At 41.5% G+C, this 17,717-nt stretch overlaps 1 protein-coding gene and 1 long non-coding RNA gene across 2 annotated transcripts in view; both read left to right on the top strand.

The window, feature by feature from the left end:
• The first annotated feature begins 1,837 nt into the window (after positions 1-1,837).
• Positions 1,838-17,717, top strand: part of SORT1 (sortilin 1) — a 57,083-nt gene continuing 41,203 nt past the window's right edge. Inside the window, exon 1 of the mRNA XM_039323149.1 lies at positions 1,838-2,107. Within this exon, the coding sequence (XP_039179083.1) occupies positions 1,910-2,107 (198 nt within the window). The 5' untranslated portion in view covers positions 1,838-1,909. The remainder of the gene's footprint in view (positions 2,108-17,717) is intronic.
• Positions 8,327-12,529, top strand: LOC120298928. The gene is made up of 2 exons (XR_005554272.1): positions 8,327-9,614; positions 12,433-12,529. It is a non-coding gene; the product is annotated as an uncharacterized LOC120298928 (long non-coding RNA).

Below are 17,717 nucleotides of genomic sequence, written 5' to 3'. Positions count from 1 at the left end.
ATTTCTGATCTACAGGGCGCACATTCAAGGCAATGGGAAGTGCAGATCAGCCAAGTAATTAATCGCTCATTGATCTGGCGTACTAATGATTCTCAGAGAAAATCTGTTTGCTTTTGTTGAGAGTATAGTAATAAGACTTTAAAAAACTGAATAAAGATTATCTGTTAAATATCAACAAGATCATGGATGGTGGCAAGCTGTTTGTTGCATCTGAAATGTAGTGTCCTTAAAAAACAAACGAAGTAATATTTTCTGCGTAAGAAAATGTCCCAGACTTTCATTTGGTATTCAAAATTAATGAAAACCTTTTGAGTTCTCTGTAATTCATGCAAGAGATCAAACAAAGAAGTAAAACAGGAAGAGAAAGAAAGGTGGCAACATTTGAAACTACATGTAAATTTTTTGTAGAGGCAAATTACAGAGGTCTTTGCATTAATCTGTGACAATTGCTGCACATTTTAGATCACTCCCAAGAATAAGGGCCTAACCCTTTTTCCTTGGTAAAATAAAAGTGGTTTATCATTGCCTTCTTCAGGGGTTCCCCCCAACCACCCTGATTACTTACATAGTTTACAGCAATGTTTCTCAACTTCAGCAATTTTAAACTGCATGGATTTCAATATTCAGCATGCTAACTTGGGAATGATATATAGGGTCTCCTGTTTGAGCAGGGGGTTGGACTAGAACAGTGGTTCTCAACCTGTGGGTCGGGACCCCATTTGGGGTCGAATGACCATTTCACGGGGGTCGCCAAACAACGCAGTCTGCCATTTTTCCCCCCTTTTCCTTAGCTGTGCTACTCCCTTTTATTCTATTGGCTTTTGAAAGCCAATAGAATAGACTCTCTTGAATAGAGTATAATTCTATTGGCTTTCAAAAGCCAATAGGAATTGTCCAGGCTGTCTCTGCCCTGCTGAGCCCACCAAAAGTCCCATTCTGCAAACGGTGCTGCACCAGTTGAGTAGTCCTCGACTTACGACCGGTTGAGTAGTCCTCGACTTACGACCGGTTGGGGGTCGCGGCATTAAAAAGGTTGAGAACCACTGGACTAGAAGATCTCCAAGGTCCCTTCCAACTCTATTATTCTGTTATTCTGAATTATGGGAGTGGAAGTCCATAAACCTAAAGTTGCTGAGGTCGAGAAATACTAGTTTAGAGCTTCCTGGAGGTGTCCATCCACTACTTACCAACCGCTTAATTCCTTCATGTGCCATAAGTACCCCTTAATAATTTTGCCGCATATTAAATGATTCTCTAAAGATCTGCAGAAACAACCCAGGAACATTTATAATATTGTAAGGATAATTCCTATCTTGGTCAGCTTTTAACCTCTACATCGCCAATGAGGAAAACGCTTGATAGGAGAAAGTGCCCAGTTCGATCTGATCGTACACAATGGACGAAAGTCGGCTCTAATCGCTACCCTTAAAAAAAAAAAAAGGACAAAAACAAAAGTTGGCTTCGCATCTTAGCAACAGGAGTAAAGTCTCGTGAAGCCTTAAATTACTCGGGGAATCTGAAAGAAGGAAACGCTTGAAGGAAATCAACCAATGAGCAAAGCGCTCTTCAAAGTGGGGTGATATTGAGCAGCCGGTTCATTTAAATGGAGGAGGCTTGGAATAGGAATAGCCAATGGCCGCTGGCCGGTGGAATGAAGTGTCCACTGTGCCGAGATCGGCAGTTCAGCGAGCCACTTAAAAAGCAGAAGTGGGACTAGCTGCGCGAATGGAAAAGAAGCTTCAGGAGAGGTTGGCTGGCGGCTGAAAGACGAACAGATTGACGTGTGCTGCAGCCAATGGCTTTTGCATACCTGTTCGGCGCAGTCCAATAAGGCGTTCGCGGCTCGGGCGGCAGGTGAGCAGTTACCCGAGCACCGACAGGAGTTTGGTGATAGGGACCGTGGATAGAAATGTTGTTGTCGCCGTCCTTGGTGCACGCAGGGCTGCTCCTGCTCCTGGCGGCTCCGCTCCACGGCCGAGATACCCGGTTCGGGGCGAAGGCTCTGCGGGTCCGGCGGGGGTTAATCGGTGGGGCTGAGCCGGAGACTGGATGCGGCCCGCAAGACAAGGGTTTCGGCAAGGAGGTGCTTGACAAAAACACTCACAAGGTGAGAGCAGGTAGTGGCCTTCCTGGCCGGGTCGAATGGTGAGGCTTGGGGCACTGATGGGGCTGATAGCGCTGCTGCCTCCGCCATGGCTTGTGATGTAGAGCGGCGGGTTTTTGACTTTGGAAAACCGAACTTCCCGCTGGAATGAGAGAGAATTGAGGCAACGTCCGGGCGCGATCTCTCTGCAATACGCGAGTATCGTTTTGGTGCCTTTAAATGGGTCCTCTGAACATGGGCAGAATGCTTTTTGAGAACCAACAGCTGGATGAGCTTCCCTGGTTCGCTCTGTTTATCTTGGACTGAGGACAGATCAAGTAGCATGACACTCAAGCAGATTGTTTTCTTTCATCTTTAGGCAACACGACACCTAGTGTGTATTTAGGTATAAAGATGGATTGTGATGCATATGTGGTAAGACAGCCACACCTTTAGATGACAAGGGAGCTGAATGATCTGGTAGGCTAGTTAGAGGGAGTTAGGCATAAAGTGCTTATCTCTTTTTTTCCCTCCTCCTGAGCAAAAGGCTAGGCTGATAATCACCGCTGTAATTAGAAAAATAGTGTGAAAGATGCACAGTTTCCCTTCACAGAATAGCAGCCCCAAAACCTGTTTGGAGCTTTTGAAAATAAAGGAACAGGAAAATAAACGTTTTCTGTAAGTCTTCACAAGGTTGGCACACACTGTTGCTTGTATATTGGCCCATTCCTCCATGCAGATCTCCTCTAGAGCAGTGATGTTTTGGGGCTGTTGCTGGGCAACACGGACTTTCAACTCCCTCCAAAGATTTTCTAGGGGGTTGAGATCTGGAGACTGGCTAGGCCACTCCAGGACCTTGAAATGCTTCTTACAAAGCCACAGCTTTGTTGCCCGGGCGGTGTGTTTGGGATCATTGTCATGCTGAAAGACCCAGCCACGTTTCATCTTCAATGCCCTTGCTGATGGAAGAAGGTTTGCACTCAAAATCTCACGATACATGGCCCCATTCATTCCTGTACACAGATCAGTCGTCCTGGTCCCTTTGCAGAGAAACAGTCCCAAAGCATGATGTCGCCACCCCCATGCTTCACAGTAGGTATGGTGTTCTTTGGATGCAACTCAGCATTCTCTCTCCTCCAAACATGACGAGTTGTGTTTCTACCAAACAGTTCTACTTTGGTTTCATCTGACCATATGACATTCTCCCAATCCTCTTCTGGATCATCCAAATGCTCTCTAGCAAACTTCAGACGGGCCCGGACATGTACTGGCTTAAGCAGGGGGACATGTCTGGCACTGCAGGATCTGAGTCCCTGGCGGTGGAGTGTGTAACTGATGGTTGCCTGCAGGTCATTCACTAGGTCCCCCTGTGTGGTTCTGGGATTTTTGCTCACCGTTCTTGTGATCATGTTGACCCCATGGGGTGAGATCGTGCGTGGAGCCCCAGATCGAGGGAGATTATCAGTGGTCTTGTATGTCTTCCATTTTCTAATTATTGCTCCCACAGTTGATTTCTTCACACCAAGCTGCTTGCTTATTGCAGATTCAAGTCTTCCCAGCCTGGTACAGGTCTACAATTTTGTTTCTGGTGTCCTTCAACAGCTCTCTGGTCTTCACCATAGTGGAGTTTGGAGTGTGACTGTTTGAGGTTGTGGACAGGTGTCTTTTATATTGATAACAAGTTCAAACAGGTGCCATTAATGCAGGTAATGAGTGGAGGACAGAGGAACCTCTTAAGAAGTTACAGGTCTGTGAGAGCCAGAAATCTTGCTTGTTTGTAGGTGACCACATACTTATTTTCCACCATAATTTGCAAATAAATTCTTTCCAAATCAGACAATGTGATTGTCTGGATTTGTTTTCTCATTTTGTCTCTCATGGTTGAGGTCTACCTATGATGACAATTACAGGCCTCTCTCATCTTTTTAAGTGGGAGAACTTGCACAATTGGTGGCTGACTAAATACTTCTTTGCCCCACTGTATATTTACCTTGAAAAAATACTGTTCCCATTCCTGATTACTCTTACATTTATTCTTTACTTATGCTGTCCATCTGGCTGATGCTGTTTTTGTGTGTGTTATTACTCTTATATATGACAAAGTAGAAAGAGCAGTTTTGTTCTGCCAGGGATTACTATAAATTCTCAGCTGATATTTTGCTAAATCCAAGTCTTATCAGTTTTGTCAACATGTAGGACTGAAAGCGCTGTTAAATGCAGATTGCCTCTGTTGAATCTGGTTCTAAAAAGTAATGTTCTTCTGACATGCTGTTTATTGTGTTCTTTCTCAGTAGAGATTGTGCTGCTTTTGTATTTTGTGTAATATCTGATGTATTATTACCATTAAATATATGATGCATAGTATTGGTATTAATTTATCTGATTGTAATTTGCCTCAACATGCTTTGTCATAATTGCTTTAGAGCCAATATAGTACCTTACTGGATTTTCAAAGAGATGTACATGTTAATATTTAAACACTTTTATAGGGAAAATAATTATTATAAGAAGCAGAAATGTGAATTTTTCTGAAAATTTTCTTATGTAAATGAATGTGATTCTAATCAATATATTCATCTTAATAACCATAGTCAATGGTATTGATTATTGTATTGTAATTTGGAGGGGTTTTTTTCTAGTTAAATCAGAATATTGCATGTGTGTGACAGTCTAAAAACCCTAATAAATAACTATGGATCACCTGATCCCCCATTGGTGAACCAGAGTTGATGAGATTTCCCGCTCATTATACATGCCTGTGTTTCATTATTTTCTGTTCCCATTCTCTGGACTTAATTCTGAATATATCTTTTAAGATATGTGTAAAAAAAGAGTAGTATCAGGCAATCTGTATCCTTATGTATAATTCAATGACACTTTGCTTTTTCACCTTTCCCCCTCTCTTGTCCATGAATTGTACTTTTTTATTTGAGTTTTATAACAAATCAATGTTTTATATGTCTTTTGAATATCCTATCTCAATCTGTATGTTTGTGTATTCACTTGCCAGCATCTAAACAGAAGGATGCCTCCATCCCCCCTTCCCCCAAAGTCTGGCTTTTTCTAGTTATTTTTTTAGAGAGCTCAAAGAAGGAAGTCAGGCGAAACATTTATTGCATACTCTTGCTGACCAAGCTGGAGATCTGGCCTTAATAGAAAGGGAGAACCTGACAAACTGGTAAGACAATAGGTCTGCAATTAGAATGTTTTCTTTACGCTATTTGTGGTGTACGTTTCACAGTAGGGGAATTATGGTATGTCACAGGTAATTTACCAACTTGTTTAATGTTTCTTTTCCTAGTTTTCCTGGTTTGGGGGAGTTTAGGGGTTTATATTCAAAATATCCAACTATCCATTAAAATACGTGTCATGGGTACTACATATTTTTTTTCCTAATATGAAGATAATTCAAAACAAGATTTGGCTGATCTTAGAAAAGCTTAGCTGGATCAGACCTGTTCAATATTAAACAAGAGTTCATTAAGAAATCTTAGAGTTATAAGCTTAGACCGAGAAGTTGAAAAACATTGTGAAAGAAAATAGCAGCAAACCACATCCATATTATTGCCAAGAAAGCTTTGTTGAGTAGTCACCAGTAGTAGACTTAAAGACAAAAAATAATTTGAAGTAGTCTGTATCCAGTCTGTATGTATTAGACTGCAATTCCTATTGTCTTGTAGGAAGGCCCCCCCTCCCCAGATTCAAATATTCTTTATTCTTAATATTAAAAAGAGGTAGAATACTATATTTCCCCAAAAGAGAAATGGAGAAAAATCTTAACAAAGGCAGAAAGCAGCCCCAGTCTTTCTTAATAGCCTCAAGCAGAAACCTCAAGTCTTTAGAGATGGATATTTTGTACCTATTAAGAAAGACTGGGCCAATCTATTCATATGCCTTCAGCCTCCTCAGCTGATAGGATTAAGAATTTACATTCCCCTACCCAAATTCTAAGGACAGAACATGACCTTTAGGACATAATAGGATTAACCCATCATCATTGGTACAAGGCTCACTACATTGCACAACCCCCTGGAACAGCGGTTCTCAACCTGTGGGTCGCAACCCTTTGGGGGGTTGCACGAGCCTTTCACAGAGGTCTCCTAAGACCATCGGAAAACACATATTTCCGATGGTCTTAGGCAGGGCCTGTCAACCGCCTTCTCTCCCTCCCCCCCTCCGCTCCACCTCACTTGTTTGTGGAAAATATGCTGCTTGGTGGCAGTCTGCATGAACTCTAACAAATGTGCCCTGCAGGGGGCCATGAAGAGCGCAGGTGCAGAGCAAGGCCCCGCCCTCCCCAGAGACTCATTGTGCAGCAACCGAATTGACTTCTTGTGCACGCAGGTCAGCGAAGGGGAGGCCGCTGCAGCACCCAACTCCTGCGCCCGTCATCAGCGACCCCCAAACTTGCGCCAGCTGATGCAAGAGGGAGGGAAGGAGGAAGGGACTCTTCCTCGTCTCCTAAACTTCAAAGCACAATTGGCTTCCCAAAGGCGCCACAATCCTCACAAAAGTGGGGGAGGGGGGAGAAGCAAAGGGGGCGAGAAAGCTTGCGGCGGGCTCGAAGCAGCACCTGCCAGCATTGGTGACAAGAAATTCCCCACAAACCCAGCGTAGGGGTGGAGAAAAGGAGCCCCCTTTGGGAGGAAACCGCCACCTTCTTCTCCTTGGCTTTGCGTTCTTCTGTTTCTCGGCAGCCTCTCCTGGCTGGAACTTCCTTTCCTTCCCTCCCTCTTGGTCTCTTCCTCCTTCCCTCCCTCTCCCATTGTCCCTACCTTCCTTCCTTCCTTCCTTCCTTCCTTCCTTCCTTCCTTCCTTCCTTCCTTCCTTCCTTCCTTCCTTTCACCTCCCTCTTTGTCCCTCCTTCCCTCCCTCTTTCCCCTTGTCCCTTCCGTCCTTCCTTCCTTCCCTCTTGTCCAGGATCAGGGTGAGCCTCTACAGCTGATCCGCGCTTCTGCAGCTGTAGCTGCTCTCCTTGGCTCCTGCCCAGCAAACTTGCTCGCTAGAAAACATGCGCTTGCTAATTTAGCAGAAATGCGAATCAGCTGTAGCCCGGCGCTGATCCTGGAGCTTCTGCTAACTTAACAAGCGGCATGCCTTTCGGTGAAGCTGAGCAAGTGAGCTGGGCGAGCTCTCTTCCGTCTCTGCCTATGCACAGGCAGGTTTGCCGGCAGTAAAGCCCCCAGCCACGCTGGCAGCCTATCCCCCTCCCCTTGTCCCTTCCCGGGCACGGAGGGGGGGGGAAGAAGGAAGGGACGAAGAGGGAGGGAAGTAAGGAACAATGAGAGAGGGAAGGAAGGGAAGAACAATAGAAGGGAGGGAAGGGAGGAAGGGACAAAGAAGGAAGGAAGGAAGGAAGGAAGGAAGGAAGGAAGGAAGGAAGGAAGGAAGGAAGGAAGGAAGGAAGGGACAATGGGAGAGAGGGAGGGAAGGAGGAAGAGACTAAGGGAGGGGAAGGAAAGGAAGGAAGGAAGGGACAATAGGAGAGGGTGGGAAGGAGGAAGAGACTAAGAAGGAGGTGAAGGAAAGGAAGGAAAGAAGGAAGGAAGGGACAATGGGAGAGAGGGAGGGAATGAGGAAGAGACTAAGAAGGAGGTGAAGAAAAGAAGGAAGGGACAATGGGAGAGAGGGAGGGAAGGAGGAAGAGACTAAGAAGGAGGTGAAGGAAAGAAGGAAGGGACAATGGGAGAGAGGGAGGGAAGGAGGAAGAGACTAAGGGAGGGGAAGGAAAGGAAAGAAAGAAGGAAGGAAGGGACAATGGGAGAGGGAGGGAAGGAGGAAGAGACTAAGAAGGAAGTGAAGGAAAGGAAGAAAAGAAGGAAGGGACAAGGGGAGGGAAGGAAGGCAGGCACCCACCCCAGTCCCATCCCAGAGACCCACAGATTCCCCCCCACAGGCACTCTGCAACCTGAGTGATCAGCTGGCAACGCTCCCGGCCATTGATCATGTGACCCTGGGACACTGTGAACATCATAAGTATGAATCAGTTGTCAAGCATCCAAATGTAAATCACATGACCCTGGGGAATGCTGCAACAATCATAAGTGTGAAAAATAATCATAATTCGCTGTTGTAACTTCAAACGGTCACTAAGTGAATTGTTGTAAGTCGAGGACTACCTATACTTTCCCATTTTTTCCTTTTTTTGGGGGGGGGTCAAGTTTTTGATACCCCCCTGGCCAACTGGATGTGGGGGTTGGGGGTCACCACAACATGAGGAACTGTATTAAAGGGTCGCGGCATTAGGAAGGTTGAGAACCACTGTCCTAAGCAATCAGCCTCCATTTTTTTTCTCCGGGCTTGGAACTGGACCTGATTTTTCTTTTAACAGTCTCTTACCATTAACCATACTGTGTGGCTCTGGTGGGAAATCAAGTTCAATATTTGGAGATCTGTACCTGCCCGCTTTTAACTTCTCCTTTCATCTATTCCTGCTTTTCCCCTGTTTGCCCTAAAATTTCATTGATATTAAAGTGTCTGCTTTCAGTAAAGCTTTGGAAGTTGGAAATCATTCCTTGTTATCTGATATATCTCAGATATTCAGTTTACAGTTATTATAAGCTTCTAAAAGTCATTTTTGTTTTATTTATTTTTGCTGGAACGGAAAGGAATTGAGATCTTGGTTTAATTCCATCGGCCACTGAACTGTGAAATACTTGGATACTTGCTTGCCAGCCTTTTACCTTTAGCTTACACAAGGGTTATTTTTTGTCTTTTAGTGCAAAGCTTATATCATAAAAGAACCTCATAAGAGCTTGATGTCTCAGCTTGTGAAAGAATGTGGAATTGTTTGCTTGTAGTGTCTGTTTGGTTGTTGTCATCTGTAATAGAATAGACAGTGCCTGTTGGAGACTAAAAAGCTAACAATGGCTTTCAACAATGTTCTTACAGACTTTTTCCACATTTAAAAAGTAATAGTTAAAATTATATCTGAACCTCATGCTACTTTCTCAAACCCATTTTTATCAGCTAACTAGGACTCTTCTTCCAAATAGATATTTAAAAGTGCAGCCAAGTAAAAAGAAAAAGAAGGAAAAAATAAAAATTAAAAAAAAAAAAGATTACAAGCTGTGCAAAATTAATTTTTTAATTAACTATAGTTCTGTGTTTAAAGATGATCTTATATCAGTGTACTACTTTAAAACTTGTTATCAATAATTAGGAAAGGCAACCAATATGTTATGAATAATCAGAATGAACAATTAATAGCAATTTGGGATGAATCTGATAGCATCTGTAGTTATTATAACAAGTAAGCAAAATCTTTTTTAAAAAGTCTTATGCTAAAGGAAACTCAAACTTCAGATGTAGTTTAAGTCCATGTCCAGAATTATAGTTTATAAATGGTTTCTATTTTCTGAATTAAGTTTAAACTCAGTATCAGATTTATTTGATTTGTTTTAATACAGGATTATATATGACACTAAGACACATTCCGTATCTTGGGAACCTATATTGGAGCTATCCTTGCTGGGGTATGAAATGTACACTTTCCCAACAAGGGCTAAGCCAAATCTAGAGAAACATAAAGGTAATTTGGGATAGGACATTTAGACCTTGCATCTACCATAGAGCTATAATTAGTACATAATATTCATTTATTTAAGTAATGATGTCACACTTATTTTGTACAATTGTGTTACTTTAAATAATGATAAATGTAAGAAGTGTGCTTCTTCATGAAGAGGTGAACTTCTTGGCATATAAGATAATGATGTTAATCTCAAGAAATTATAAAGCCTCTTAATGCAGTTCAAAATTATTTACATTTACATTTTCTGGAAAATATTTCAATGTTTAAATTTAGGATCAATTTAAGTATGTTTATGTTGCTTAAATTCAATTTAAGTTGTATTAATGCCCATTCATTCTCTTACTAATTAACTTTATAAATCATCATATTGATTTTATATTCTGTCTTTTCAAAGTGATAAAATATCTTGAGACTAGCCAAGCACTGGTCAGCAGTGAAGATCAAGTGAAAACAAAGTTCTGTTATTTAGGATGCCACCTGCAAAGTGACAGCAGTATTGAGAATTGATGATTGACAATGCAAAGGTGAATGCAACATGGCTGTGGTGCAAGATGTTCACAGGCGTGCTGTATGCCTAAAATCAAAAGTGGGTGAAGGATGGTCTGCCCAGCAGCACTGTATGGCACTGAATGCTGGCCAACCATCAAAAATGCTGAGTGACTTTTCCATGCCATGGGGATAAGCGTGTTCCATTGGTCATTAGGCATTTTCCTTCTTGATCAGCTCAGTGATGATATAGTCTGGCAGCAATGAGTGTTGCACCAATAACAGAGAAAATGTGAGAAAACTGCCTATATTGGGATGGGCTATATTCTACTAGTAGCACTCCACATTGTTGCCTGCACCACCTACCACTTTAACAATGATGGCAAATGACCACGTGGAAGACCAAAGCAAAGATAGCAGGACACAGTTAATATGGATATGAAAATCATTCATTTGGACCTGGTTGCTGGACTTGATTGCATGAAATGGCATTCATTGATTCATAGAGCGGGCCCTTAACTGGCAAGAAAACACTAGAATGAAAATTGTTGTAACCATAAACTTTAACAATGTAGCATAGCACACAATATATAAAAATAAAATGAAATAACAGTAAAAGTAATAAAATAAATATTGCAAAGAGGTGGAAATAAAATAAAGCAAGAGCTATGATTAAGATTTAAGTTTAAATGATAATAAAGCAAAAGTAGCAGCCTGACTGTTATCAGTGGGAAACGCTGCAAGAAGATAATCCGATTATTTGAAATCTGAGCCTTTGAATTTTCCTATCATGGACAATTTGGCCCTTATTTCATCATAAAGGGGATAGTGGAAGATGTAGTGAATAATGTTCTTCCCTTAACTGACATTACAAGGACAGAGAGGATATTTAACAAGGCGCTTATAAAATCTTCCTTCAAAATGTGAGACCTGCAAGCAAAGGAATACAAATGTCTTTCTCAGTGGGGCCCTGGCACTGTTAGCACATAATGGGAGAATCTTCTATGTTTTTAATGATAAATTCAACTTTTAAATCCAGGTGACTGAACTGCAGTAGCATCTGTATTGGTATCACTTTCAAAATATCTATTTCTAATATTTTTCTCTTGTTCCAAGAACTACGTTATCCCAATGTGGGTAGGGAATACATTTATAGAAAGGACACAAAAGTTTGGTCCATAATTAGTGGTATAACAGAAGAAGCGAAGTCTGCATTCTGGGATTCTTGATGGCTTTCTGTACTACTTCCACTTGGGCAATAACCTTATCCACCACCAGATCTCATCCCCATACCCATACAGCATTTGGATTGTCATCTTGCTGTGGAATATATTAAGTGCAGGGACTATCAGCTGCCCTCTTTTGAAAGAGTAGTTCAGAGTAGTGTCCATAGCGGTTAAATGTGTTTTCTATACAAGGAACTTATGAAAGGTGATGCCTAGATATTTAAAAGAGAGACATTGCTCTATTTGTTGGGCATCTATATTTGGCAGTACTACCACTAACTCATAATTTATCCTCAAAATTTCCCATCCTGATTTAGCCAACATCTTCTAAGATCCATTGCAGTAGAAGAAATAAGAATCATAATTGACATAATTAAAATTGAATTTTTCTATCTGCTAAGTGGAATAGGGAGTTAATTTCTTTTTCTCTGAATATTTTTTTAGCATTTTCCTATTGTCTTTCATTAACCAGCTATGGCAGATTGTTTTAAAAGAATACTTTTCTAAATCATAGGCTAGTGATGGCGAACCTTTTAGAGACCGATGCTCAAAAACTGACCCCGCCCCATTCTACTCCCTGCCCCGCCCCTGCTTTGCCCCCACCCCGCCTGCCCTCAGGGCCACTCACCTCCTCCAGGGCCCGCCGTAGATCGCCCAGCAGCGCCATGGCGGCCACGCCCTCTGCCCGCACCCCGCAATGGGGCGTGAGGACAAAATCTTGTCTATGCTGTCTGGCTTCCATGTCCTTGGCTGCACTGCTCTGCATGGGCAACGCTCGGGGATGACTCTCCTTCAGGGAGCTGCTGGTGAGGAGGGGGTCATGGGGGGAGGCAAGTCTGGGGCAACAATATGTGTGCCCACAGAGAGGGCTCCAAGTGCCACCTCTGGCACCCGTGCCGTAGGTTCGCCACCACTGTCATAGGCAATTCCATGAAAATGGGTGTATTTCAAAAAGAATACAAATGTGTATGCGGGTATCAGTTTCACTCTCATTATCAATAACAACTCTTGAAACTATTTTAAATATTCGTTATTTTTTTGGAATGTTATGGTGATCGTCTCTACCCTATTTATCACTAATTTGTGTTTATATTTTTTTATAGAAAAAAACCTTGGGAAATGGGCATGGTGATACAAAGTGCCAGTGTCCAGTATCATTGTCATAAGATTTTTTCTGGGCCTCCACAGTCCCCAAGACAATAAATAAAAAAATAAAAACAGGATAAATAACCAAATGTCATTGTTTTATTTAAACAGTAAGTAGTTTATTATTTAGCTAACTTGGAAAATACAGAAGTAAGGAAATGTGTATGTGTTGTCTTTGTTTTTGCTTTAAAACAAAAAAAAAATTGTCTTTTTAAAAATGTGTATTTAGTGATTGTTGTGCCTTCTGGAATTCTCTCAGGAGAAGCCACTCTTTGTTCCCCATTAATTATCTTCTAAAAGTTGAGGATTCTTTTATTATTATTTTATTATTTTACATATTTTTATTACTACTGTTGTGTTTTTATGTTTTTGTTGTGGCTCATTGTGAGATGTCAGAGGGTAATTGGGAAGCATTTCTGCACCATTGATTTATTACATTACATGTGGTGATATTGTTTGCAAGAAATATACTATTAATGTAGAATAATGAAAAAAATCACTAAAATAATGATGTGTATAAAACTGAAGTCTGAACCTGCCCTCGGGGTTCAGAATTGCTTGTCTCTATTGCTTCTGAACTTGCGCAATAAATCTCTCTGCTAAACCCTCTGGAATTTATAAAAGTCCTTCAGTTTATTCCACAAGATTTATGGCGACTCCGCCAGGACTTTTAGGAAGAGGCCATTGACCTTCCAGACGGACTGCCCTGGTGGGTAGCCCCTCTCCTAACAATGACTCCTCCAAGCTGGCTCTGTGGCCTTTGTTTACAGGGAGACCTCGACGGGAAGGGAGGGGAACTCACCTGCCTGCGAAGCACTCCAGTCAAGGATCCGCCGTCTAGAACCAACGAAACCATTACTATGGATCATTATGCCCTTACTAACGTATCTGGGATGCCATATCTAAAAGACCCCACAAATACCAGTCTCCTTTGGCTAGCCCCAGATGGAATGTACTGGATTTGTGGAAAAATGGCATACGGACAACTATCTAAGAACTGGTGTGGATCTTGTGTATTGGGAATAATTTGACCAGGATTTTTCCTGTTACCATTAAAAACTAAGCAAATTCTTGGAGTTCCCATCTATGATGAAGTTGGCAATATAAGACAAAGAAGGGAACTAAGTGCACACACCCAATGCACAGGAGTCATTTGGCAAGAACATGAATGGCCACCTTGCCGCATTATCCTAGTTCAGGGGTAGGCAACCTTGGCTCTTTTATGACTCGTGGACTTCAACTCCCAGAATTCCTGAGCCAGCCATGCTGAGGGGAAAGGGAGAGGTTTTCAAGCTGAGCCATGTTGGCTCAGGAATTCTGGGAGTTGAAGTCCACGAGTCATAAAAGAGCCAAGGTTGCCTACCCCTATCCTAGTTTATGGTCCGGCTACTTGGGCTGAGGATGGAATGTATGGATACCGTACCCCTATTTATATGCTCAACAGGCTCATTAGGTTACAAGTGGTGGTAGAGTTAATCACTAATGAGACTGTGAAGGGACTAACTGAATTGGCCAAAGAAAATGTGAAATCCAGGACATATATTATGCAAAATAGGTTAGCCTTGGACTATCTGTTGGCCAAAGAAGGAGGGGTATGTGGAAAATTCAACCTAACAAACTGTTGCATCGAAATAGTTGAAAGTGGGAAAGTGTTGAAGGACATAACAAACAAAATGGTCAAACTAGCTCACATTCCAGTGCAAACCTGGAAAGGATTTAATTTGGAAGACATATTTTCAGGATGGTGGCCAAAGTTACCAGGCCTACAAACCATCATAGTTATAGCAGTCTTGTTAATTCTAGGATGTATTTTGATTCCCCACTTACTCCCCTGTGTTGTAGCAATGATTCAAAGAATCTCAGAAAGTACAGCCCAATTAACTGCAAAACATGAAACAATGTTAGCTTTATGGGAATATAAAATGTTGCCCTCTAAAGATCCTGAATCGGAGGTAGAATGATGGAAGTTTAAGCAAGAAAACTTCCAAAGGGGAGAATAATGTAGAATAATGAAAAAATCACTAAAATAATGATGTGTCTGCATAATTACTGGAATAATGCTGTGTTAGCAATATGTGACTAACCTAATGCGCATTGCACTCGGATACAATGTATGTAGCAAACTTTCCCGTGAGAAACTAACCTAATGTAATACAATGTGTATCATAATGTGTAGTTCTTTGATCCTGAGAAAAGGAATGTATAAAACCCACCCTCGGGGTTCAGAATTGCTTGTCTCTATTGCTTCTGAACCTGCGCAATAAATCTCTCTACTAAACCCTCTGGAATTCGTAAAAGTCCTTCAGTTTATTCCACAAGACTATTGAGAAGAATGAATTACAATGCTAATACCGTAGTTATATATAGGTGTTCTTTATATTTAGATCTGTAAGCAACCCTGAAAAAAAAAAAGCTGTTTTGTGTGTCATTCTCAGTCCATACTTTAATCTTAGGCCATCATGCTATCACTTTTAGTAAAAAGGCCAATATATAATTTCTGGCTCAGCAAGCTGGTAAGACCAGTTTTTCAGGGTTTGAATGAGTTTCTAGGAGTGCTAACCTTTCCCTGCCCTTTTTCTAGGTAAGACAAGAAAGGTTTAAATGGTTAGATACTGTGTTTTTATTTACTTTGCTATGGAAGATGGTAAGAAGAACTACTTATTTCAGAAAGTACATATTACACTGAAAAGGGGTGAAAGATGTAGTTCAATTTCAAGGTCTCCCCCCATTTTAATAGGGGAGGATATTTCAGGGATTTAATACAAAATGAGTATGTAAGCCTTCCAGTCTTTCCTCGCTGCAAAATGCATGTTGCATTGCACTACCGTATTTTGATTGTGTAGTATCATTGGTTCTTAAGGCTTCAGAAATAGGGCTGAGGGCCCTACTCCTGGAATAAGTGATGCTGAAGAGGTTGTTTCCCTATTTTCCTCTTGGGTTATTTTTTGAGTGCCACAATGTTGGAAGTAAATTAATAATTTCTTCTCTGATATGTGTTCTTTGCTGTTTCCATTCTGGCCCTAATGGGAAGCTATTATGGAAGAATTCTGGTAAGTCATCTATAGTGTCTTACTTATAGCGAAGTCAGTGTTTATTGCCCCTAATTGTGTAAAGGCGGAACAGTTTTTTCTTGTAGTCAGAGCACCCATGTTCTAGATTTCTCTTATTTTGGGAATAGACAGATTAGTCCTAGTTGCTTTACTTAGACAATGAGAGAACTAACTCTCACAATTATTTTCAGTCTTCCTGAAGTCAGATCGCAGAAAGCATTATTAATGCCGATATGCCCAATTTCTCATCCCCTTCAGGTTCTATATTATAAATTGTGAATACTGCTCACTATTATTACTGTTAGGATCATATTCAGCATGCTGAATGTCACCTCACTTGAGATATTGGCAGTTCTACTGGTATAATTTGTTAATATAATTTGTTAATTTGAGGAAAAGGTTGGTCTAGCAATGTTGCAGATTTATTATAATGCTTTGGGCACCGGGGAAACTATATCCTACTTCGCAATAATCTCACATATATGGTTAAATAGGTGGTTGTAACATTACCATAAGTGCATTCCTTTCAGTTTGTACTATCCCTGCTGCTTAATTGTGGATGCTAAACATCATCAGAGCTTATAAATTATAGTTCTCCAGATGAGAAATATCTCTAGCGGTGGCATCTGAATGATTCAGTGGTAATTGAACTGCCTTAAGTCAAGACCCAGGAAGATGCTGTGATCCTGCTATTTACTGTAGTCTTCCAGAAAGATTGTGACACTGAAGTGCTAATGACACTAATTTGTGACACTAATTTGTTAACTTTATAGTAATTCTAGCAAAATAAAGTGCTAAGCTATGAGTTATTAATAGTAAGGAATCTCAAGTAAGCAATTTTGATTTTGTATGTCTGTTTTATTGAAAATCTGAATTTCCCCAGCTGTTTCCCGGCTAACATATCATTATTGCTGCATTTCGGATGGCAGCGGTTCTGTTGATCTCAATCCGTTCCTTCTGGAGAATGCAGTCTAGGATTGTTTTGAGTTTTTCTGTGTACGCATCATATTCTTGGCTCATGCTCAGCTTGTGCTTCATCAAGCTATACAATAATTTTCTCATGTGCTGCTAGCCAATGTGGTATCCCCTATTCCAGTGGTGGTGAACCTATGGCATGCGTGCCAGAGGCGACACTCAGAACCTTCTCTGTGGGCATGCGCGCCATTGCCCCAGCCCCACCTCCCCTTGTAGCCCCCTCCTCACCAGCAGCCCCCCTAGAGGAGAGTTGCCCCTGGGCGTGGCCCACGCAGAGCAGTGCAGCGAAGGACATGGCAGCCGGGCAGTGGGGACAAATCTCCACTCTCACACCCCGTAGCGCGCAGTTGATGCTGCAGGCATAGCCGCCATGATGCTGCTGGGCCGCTTGGGTGATCTGCAGTGGGCCGTGGAGGCAGTGAGTGGCCCTGCAAGTAGGCGGGGCAGAGGTGGGGGGCAGAGGGGAGGGGCGGAGCAGGCGGGACAGGGAGGGGCTGGTTTTGGGGCACTCGGTCTCTAAAAGGTTCGCCATCACTGCCCTATTCAGTGTACATAACTTTAATTTTTCCTACCCAAATTAGGATGTTTGTTCTACTGAAATTAATTTACTAGTTTATGCCTATTGTTGCTGCCTGAATCACCTGAATAGTGACACTGTTCTACAAGATGTTTGCTATCCTTCCTTATCTTTGTGCTGTCAAGAAATTTGATAAATCCAATTTTAACCCCTTATTTAATTTAAAAGTATATTGAATACCCCAGGCTTGAGGAGAACTTTGCAATACACAGCTCAACCCTCTTTCAGCTTTGATGAAGAGCTATTCATGTAAACTTGTTGGATATGATTATTTAACTATTTTATAGTTGAAGCCATCTGTTTTTCATTTTCTATTTGTTTTCCTTTTTAATTCTTCCTGGTTCTTGTGCATCTATAATGATTTTGCAAATTGCCCTCCCTTATAGTATGCAGTTGTAGTTCCACTATCTTAATTTTGAGAACTCCTCAATCCTCTAACTTAAAGCAGCTTCATGGATATTATTCAACTGATTTTTAAAAGTTTCCCTGCAGCATCTTCAATAAAATACCACAAAAAACAGCAAAACTAAAACGACAAACATCATCAAGTCTGGCATGGCAGTGTTGTTAAAGCCTATAATCTCAGAGTGGAAGTTTGTAATGTATACGGTTTTAATAAATGAATATAAACTAAGAAATA

This window comes from Crotalus tigris, unplaced genomic scaffold (assembly GCF_016545835.1).
Source record: "Crotalus tigris isolate CLP2741 ecotype Arizona unplaced genomic scaffold, ASM1654583v1 scf7180000024167.7108832, whole genome shotgun sequence".
In the NCBI taxonomy this organism is placed as follows: Eukaryota; Metazoa; Chordata; class Lepidosauria; order Squamata; family Viperidae; genus Crotalus; species Crotalus tigris.
The sequence above is the reverse complement of the archived record's forward strand: the minus strand, read 5'-3'. Positions and strand labels throughout refer to the sequence as shown.